We start from the raw sequence: 8,285 nt of genomic DNA on the forward strand, positions 1-8,285 counted from the left end.
GAAGGAGAGGAGAGGAGAGGAGAGGAGAGGAGAGGAGAGAAGAGGAGAGGAGGAGAGAAGACAAAGAGAGGAGGGAGGACAGAAAACAGAGAGAAGAGAGAGGGGGTGAGAGTAAGGGGTAAGAAGGAGACAAGTAAGAGAGCAAGAAGTAAGAGGTAAGAGAGCAAGCTGGGGCTGAACAGCCCTTTTTATGGTTTTTATTGTTGCTAGGTAACTGGGGAGGAGTTTAACCTGAAGGTCAGAAGCTTGGGCCATTGCTTCTCTTGTGGGGGCTGTGGGAGGTGGTAACTTAGGCAGGAACCAGAGTTCCCAGGAGCATGAGGGAACGCCTTCCGTGTCATGAAGGTGAATTATCACCATTTCCGGGGTTCAGACCTCAGCTCAACTGGAAACCAGCCTGCAATTCCCCACACTTTCTTACTTTATATATATAAATATATATATATATATATATATATAAAAATTCATATATAATTTATTATTATAAAATGTATATCACATATAAATATTTATTTTAAAATGAAATCAAATTTAAATTTTTTTGTTTTGAAATAATTTGTTAAACTTCCAAATATAAGGTTCCTAGTGCTTACTATTAACACACTATAATCTCAAAAATTAATGAAAAATAATTGCTATTGGGATGAAAACGCAAGAGAATCAGAAGTTCAAGATCATACTCTACTAATAGCAAACTCAAGACCACTGTGGGCAATAGATCATCCATGTCTTTAAATAAAGGTGTCTCATACCAAGGCCAGATTCAAATAGAAAAGATTCAAACTAATTTTTCTGATGAACACAGACATGAAAATACTCAGGATTCCCTCTTCCCAGGTGTGTCAAACTGACAACTAAGATCAGCCAAGTGAGCACATAAACAGACTCAGGAACAGAAATCACACGGTCAGTGGACAGTTCCACAGATGCAGAAGAAGCCTTTGGCAAAGTTCAGCATCCTACATGATCAGAGTCCTGAAGGCAGGACAGAAAGTAGAAGGTCTTCAGAGCAGCGGTCCCACAGACATAGAAAGTAAGGTGCACTATGCTGAAAGGGGACGGAAGCATTCACTATGGCGACTTTTTCACTTTTTCTGAGAAGTTTACAAACTGACTGAGTATTCTTCCTTCTTGCTCTAAACAAAGCTTTAGCCCTTGAAATATCCTGCAAATGCTGCCTTGTTCCTTCTGCTTTTGCCAATCTGACCTCCCATCTCTAACAGTGAACTTTTCCACTGTATGTCCCTTCTAACCCTGTTCTAACTTTGTATTCACACTAAGGTTCAAATTCTGAAGACAAGAGTATGGAATGCTGACTCTAATACATGAGATCTTTAAAAGGCTGCAATACCTCTAAAAGGAATACAAAGCACTACTGGGCCTACTTTATTACAGGATAAGTCCAGTCACAGCTGCCCAGTTAGACTACATTATATGGACCTCTTCATAATGTTCAGATTACATAGGTCTAATTAATCACATAAGATACCTAATCTACACATCTATACTAAGTAAAGATGAAAATAATTGCTTTGTCTTGCATTCTCACCTCAGGCCTCCGATCCTGCAGATTGCTATACTGTAAATTTGTATCACCTATTTCTTCCACAGACTGAGGTATAACTGTTAAGACCTTCATAGCCTCAGTAACAAATGTATCAATTTCGTGTATATGAGCTGAAAGAGATGATACATTATTATTATTATTATTATTATTACTACTATTACTATTATCACAAAAAAAAGCTATTACACTATTACATGATGACTAAATTAAGAAGTCTCAGAATTAAAAGTACGGCGTAAAGTATGTCACAATCTATCACTTGCCTTCAGGGAACAAATGTTTAAAATGCAGAATAAAACAAAAATTTTCCCATGAGAGTATAGTTGTTCTATATTGTATTTAAAATTATTTGAAAGGGAGGAGAAGAAATAGCTCAGCAGTTAAGAGCACTGACTTCTCTTACAGAACACCAGGGTTCAGTGCCTAGCACCACCATGGAGGCTCTCAACTCTCCATAACTCCAGTTACAAAGAACAACTCACTTTTCTGATCTCTGTGGGCAGCAGGCATACATATGGCACACATACAGGTAAAACATTCTACACAGCTAAAAAAACTAAAGAAACTTTGAGGAAAAAACAAACTAAAATGTGCTCATTCCTAGCTTTCCAGTCTTCTAAACGATGGTGCAAAACCTAAACTTACCATTTGGAGAAATAAGGATAAATATATGATATCAGTCTTATCATTGTTCTCAACTACATGCAACAAACTAATACTAGCTCACCTTCAAATAATAAAACTGTCTGAAATTTTTATACCTTTTTAAAATGAGTAAGAATGTTCCTACTTTCTTAAAATTATTATTGTGAGTAACTTTTTCAAGATATTTTAAGCTGTAATTGAGATTTATATTTTGTAACTATAGAAACCATGGCTCTACAAACAAATCACAGTAAGAGTGAAACTGGCAAGGGATTTACTCTGGATGGACTTCTTCAGAGAAAGTACAAGCAGATCAAAGAACTTCTGGATGAGGTCATCGATCACAGTCTTCACAGGGCTGCAGTTGATGTTCAGACAGTCCACCTTGACAGCACTGAGCAGACCAATGAACATGGGATTCTCTGGTTATTATTTAGGAGTGTAAAACATGTTTCAAAAAGTGCATCAATGTGTGACCATAATCTTTAAGAGCATATACAATAGATTTTTTTAAAAAAAGCCTTCTATACACAAGTTAAGTTTCCATAATGTCCATTTAGCACTGATTTTCTTTGTCTACCTTTTATTCTTTTTCCCCCCTTTTTTGACAAGGTCTCCCAGTCTGTCTCAAACGTACAATCCTCCTGCCTCAGCCTTTTGAATGCTGGAATTAAAGGCATGTATTCCCATACCTGGCTTAAAGTAACAATTTTTAATCATGGAATATATTCATCTTTAAAAATTATGAATGAAACACCAGCAATAAATATACTTAAATATTTATAAGTTCTAATTGTTTCAGTATATATTTATTTCATATTTTTTAATTAAATTTATTATTGTAGAGCCAACATACATATAAGGGTGAGAAAACAAATACTGACTGAATACAGAATGCATTTGACGAAAATAGAAGTTAATTTTAAATTAATCTTCAAGAACATTAATCTTCTATTACAAAGAGAAATTTCAGAAATGTTGGCAAGAATATAAGCATTCACACTACACCAGGCAGAGCAGCACTCATGCACCAGCACTTGCAAAGTGGAGGGATAAGGACCAAGAGTTTGTGATCATCCTTACTACAAAAAAGGCTCAAAAGCAATTTAATCATCTTATAATGTTACAAGATATATTTTGCTGGGAAGTGCTGATACACACATTTAACTGCAGCATTCAGAAGGCAGAGATAGGCAGATATCTGAGTCTGACCCCAGATAGGTTTACAGAGTGAACTCCAGGACAGCCAGGGCTACACAGAGAAACCCTGAACTGAAAAAAAAAAAAAAACAAAGAGAGATATATTTTAATCTTTGAAGTCTGGATATTTTTGTTCACATCCGTGTTTTGATTTGAGACAAGGTCTCCTCACTTGTTGCTGGCCTTGACCCTCCCATCTCTACTGCCTGTGCTGGGATTAGGAGCATAGGCCATCACATATTATCTTTTGAGTTTACACTAACATGGATCTTGTACAAGAGCCTACAACTACTACTTTACTAAACCATCACAGTCCCAACTATATTCTAAATGCATCCTTATACCCACAGGCAAGCACAGCCCTCACACCTCGCCAAGGAACCTCCTCTCCGCAATGGAATGAGAAACTACAGAAAACCACACACAACCAGTCAAAACGCAGAGTTGTAGAATCCAATGGATGCATCTACAATACAACAACTCCCACAGCCAAAGTTCATGGATCATTGTGGGAGGAAAGATTGTAAGAGCCAGAGAACTAGGGAGTTTGCTATGAGATTGTGTCTTCTGGCAAAGTCAGAAACTATAAAGGCTCACCAACATGGCTGCTGTACTGGCTATTGCTGGTAGCCAATTTGACTGTATCTGGAATGAACCGCAATCCAGAATTGGAAGGCTCACCTGTGATCCTGATCTTTAGGCTGGGAGATACAAGTCTCTGACAAGGATCTTGGCAAGGAGATCTCTTAGTTTAAGGTCATCTGGGACAAAGCAAGTCCCAAGATCCAGGTGTGGTAATACACACCTTTAATCTGGGCCACACCTTCTGCTCCAGACCTACATAAGGACATTGGAAGAAGGGTGATTCTCTTCTTCACCTGCCTGCCTTGTGGGACTGAGAAACTGCTAGATCCTTGGACTTCCATTCACAGCTGCTGCTGACCATTGTTGGGGAGTTGGACTACAGATTGTAAGTCATCAACAAATTCCCTTACTATATTAAGACTACCCATAATTTCTGTGATTCTAGAGAACCCTGACTAATACAGCTGCCTAACATGAGCTGAACAAAGAAGGACAACAGCAATACACATGACAAAGCGGACTGGGAAAGCACATGAGGCCTCAACCCTACACAAAAAAATCTACAGGCAACTAAGGAACACTAAGAGTGGGAGAACTAGTGTTGCCCAGGGAAGAGCACGCCAGCTGCTATCTAATACCAACTGCTCAGCCCTGGAAACACATGCATAAGTAACATTACACAGAATGAGAAGGTTATACCTACATACTTAGGAATACACACATACCAACAACAACCACAACATCAACAACAACTAAAGAAAAAAACAAGGTTATAAATTTCAAAGAGGCATATAGGAAGGCTAGAAGAAAAGAAAGTGGTGGAAATTATGTAATTATCTTATAATATCAAAACATGAAATAATTTTAAAAATAAAAGTTTAAGAAATTTTCTTTTTTAGTTTCATATAGCCGGGCTAGCTTCGAATTCTCTCAAGAGCCAAGAACAGCACTGAATTCTGTATCTTCCTTTGCCTCTCCCTCCCAATTGCTATGCCACCAAACCCAGTCCTAAGGAGATGTGTAAGCCAGATGCCAAGGCATTATCAAAGGATTACCTGTAAAAACCTAGAAACAAGCCAAGTACATTAACTCATGGTGCTGGTGACACATGCTTATAGTCCCAGGCACTCAAGAACGCGCGGCAGGGAGACTGCTAATTCCAAGACAGACTGAAATTTATTGAGATCATGTCTTAAAATAAAAAGTAAAAATGACTGGGGAGTAGCTCAGGGGTAGAGCAATTACCTAGCATGTATAAGGTACTGGGTTTACTCCTCTGTACGATAAAAATAAACAGGTAGGTAGGCAGATAGACAGGCATGATAGATAGCTATTTCTACATCTCAAAATCTCAGGATTGCTATATTCTAGCAAAAATTTCCCTGACTTTGTTCCAAATCAGGACAAGGGTCAATACCTTCTGAATCCCTACACTTAGTTCAGCGTCTAGTACAGAATATATTCCATTCATCATTAACAATAATTAAAAACTATTAACAACTTTTGAAAACATTGTCTGTACCAGTAATAAATAGACAAATTACTCCATATAATCATTAAAAGTATTACTTTCTTTGGAAGTATCTTTAAAGTGGAAGAAATTGTGGTTCATAATTTAAATTTATGCCACAGTTGAGCAGCTGCTGAGCCAGATGACTACAGAACTAACTTACTAAGCCCTCAGCAGACTTGGCTTCCTCCTCAAACACACTTGCTGCACTGCAGAGGAAGCACCTTGATATCAGCTATCTCTTCATCTTGCCTGTATTTATGTAAAGGTCTTTGTGTTATAAATGCTCAGCACAGCCGGGCGGTGGTGGCTCACGCCTTTAATCCTAGCACTTGGAAGGCAGAGGCAGGTGGATTTCTGAGTTCGAGGCCAGCCTGGTCTACAAAGTGAGTTCTAGAACAGCCAGGGTTACACAGAGAAACCGTGACGCGAAAACCAAAATAAAATAAATGCTCAGCACATCTTACTAAAAGGAAGACTAAGTTAATGAAAGAGGATGCTGTCTTCTATAAAGTGCACATTCATTCTCACGGAATTCATTGTCAAAACAGCTCCAAGCAGTTGAAACTTCAGGTAGCAGAGGCATATATTCTCAAAGCTGGGTTATAAACTTCCTCTCAGGGGCTTATGTCCACATTACGGCAGTACCTAAATGTATCTCTATGCTACATTTTTCTCAGGCCATTCTGAAAGGAAGCAGCATAGCCGAAGAATAGAGATAAATACCATGAACTTTATGTTCTCTAGAAGGCTCGAAGCATTGGCTCTAAATACAGCTTGACTGGATTAAATCTAGCTCCCCGTCATTAGCTGAATGAGGCCTCTCCTCCAGTCTGTTCTACACAACCATGTCTCAGCAGACAGTCCCTGGACCACAGACCTCTCTCATCCTTTGCACTGTCTGACCCAGACAGTACTTGGAATGTGTCAGTTGAGATCTATAGGAGAAACTAAGCTGATGAAATTAAAGAGGTACTTTTTGTTTGTTTTCTTTGTTTTTTGGTTTTGTTTGTTTGTTTGTTTTTGAGACAGAGACTCACTACGTAGCTCTGGCTGTCCTGGAACTCATTATATAAACCAGGCTGTCCTCAAACTCACAGAGATCCACCTGCCTTAAAGAGGTACTCTCACCAGCAATATCAAACTACTGTGTTATACAAGCACACCAACTCCTCATACCTGGGAAGCCGTTCAACTTCTTTCCCTTTTATTTTCAATGCTTTAAAATTTTTCTCCCAATCATGCACAGTAGAAAGATTCTTTTCAACCAGAGCTTCCATGTCAACCTGTCCAATCACAACCCATTCCTAAAGAAGAAAAACTGGATTAAGGAAAGGGAACTACCTCAGAGGCTGTCATTGAAAAGTGAGGTTCTACTGATTAAGAACAACAAAGTGAGGAAATAAGTTGTTTTAGAATCTCTTCTCAGATTCAACGTATATAAATGCAAGTGTAGAAGCATTTCTACAAAAGGACAGCCTCCAAGTGTCGAGAGCACTGGCCAGTCTAGAACTCTAAATTATAGACATCTGCAGTGCAAGGACAATGGAGGAACGGAGCAAATTCCTGATCTATGACCCTTATCCAGCACAAATGAGCACTAAGATGAGAGCCTATACCTGAAGCTGCTTAGCTTTATATGCTTACTCAGAAACAGTCACAATAAGACATCACATCGTAGTGACATCTTAAACAGGAATGGGTGGCATACATTGTGCGGCCTAAACTATACAGTCCAGATGTACTCCACCTAGGCTATGCAAGCACACTCTACATTCCCCCAAAACTATACTACCTAGTGACAGATTTCTCAGAATGTACACAAGTTGTTAGCTTGTCGGGAGCCATAATGGGACAAGCTAATAACTAGCAGTTGATCATCCTGAAGGGGCCTGCCACTGTTTATTATATAATCTGCAACAGGTGAGCCCTCATTAAGCAAGGCTGTGAGGGACTCATTTTAGGAAAGATTCCTGCTATTAAAATGCTTTTTCTGTTATTATTAAACATACATAACTATCACTAAGTAGTGGTGGCACACCCCTCTGGAGCAGATCTCCGCAGATCCACGAAGATGTACTATCTTGTAGTGATGCTATATAGACAAATAGATGACTTAATCTTAATGATGATCCTATAAGAATTCCTAAAATTATATCTATGATTATTAAGCTCTTTTATAATGGGACTGCTATTAGGTCCTTTTCTGATAGTCAAAGCTGCATTAAGAGCTCTGACAGTCTCCCAAGTGTCACCAGTTAATTGTTCTTAGATGATAACCAGACTTTCTCCTACTGAGAGCACATTCCAAGAAGTTGTAAATCAATTAACCAAAGGTCATTAAAAGGGAACTAATGATTTATTGTAGGTGCTAGGACAGAAGATAAAATACCAACTGGGTTTATCTATACAAAACTTCACTAATAACTTAGTTATGGTTTTAAACCTTCAATGAACCTGTGGAGCTGAGACAGGTGATGGATGTTTAGCCAGATAATTACTCCTAAGGGCTATGCATGTAAACATTCACCACTGTAAACTTCTATTTCAATTTATGATTTGATTTTTTTGTGTGAACTTGTGATGAACTTTGAAACATGTGATCATGTATTCTGAAAGATGTATAAGTACTGAGGACAAAGAGATCACAGAACTACGATCAATAGAGGAGACATTTCCCTTACCCCACTTAGACTAGACTCTTTTCCCTTTCCCCACTTAGACTAGACTCTTTTCCCTTTCCCCACTTAGACTAGACTCTTTTCCCTTTCCCCACTT

At 38.6% G+C, this 8,285-nt stretch overlaps 1 protein-coding gene across 3 annotated transcripts in view; it reads right to left on the minus strand.

Moving 5' to 3' along the window:
- The window catches only part of Dync2h1 (dynein cytoplasmic 2 heavy chain 1), a 238,380-nt gene that overhangs the window by 199,786 nt on the left and 30,309 nt on the right, over positions 1–8,285 (minus strand). For all 3 annotated transcript variants that reach the window (XM_021171442.2, XM_029481794.1, XM_029481793.1), the window contains 3 exons: positions 6,687–6,814; positions 2,491–2,606; positions 1,550–1,677 (listed from right to left, as the gene is read on the minus strand). In XM_021171442.2, coding sequence (XP_021027101.1) covers positions 1,550–1,677; positions 2,491–2,606; positions 6,687–6,814 — 372 coding nt within the window. The remainder of the gene's footprint in view (positions 1–1,549; positions 1,678–2,490; positions 2,607–6,686; positions 6,815–8,285) is intronic.

The sequence above is a fragment of the Mus caroli genome, chromosome 9 (genome assembly GCF_900094665.2).
Source record: "Mus caroli chromosome 9, CAROLI_EIJ_v1.1, whole genome shotgun sequence".
Classification (NCBI taxonomy): Eukaryota; Metazoa; Chordata; class Mammalia; order Rodentia; family Muridae; genus Mus; species Mus caroli.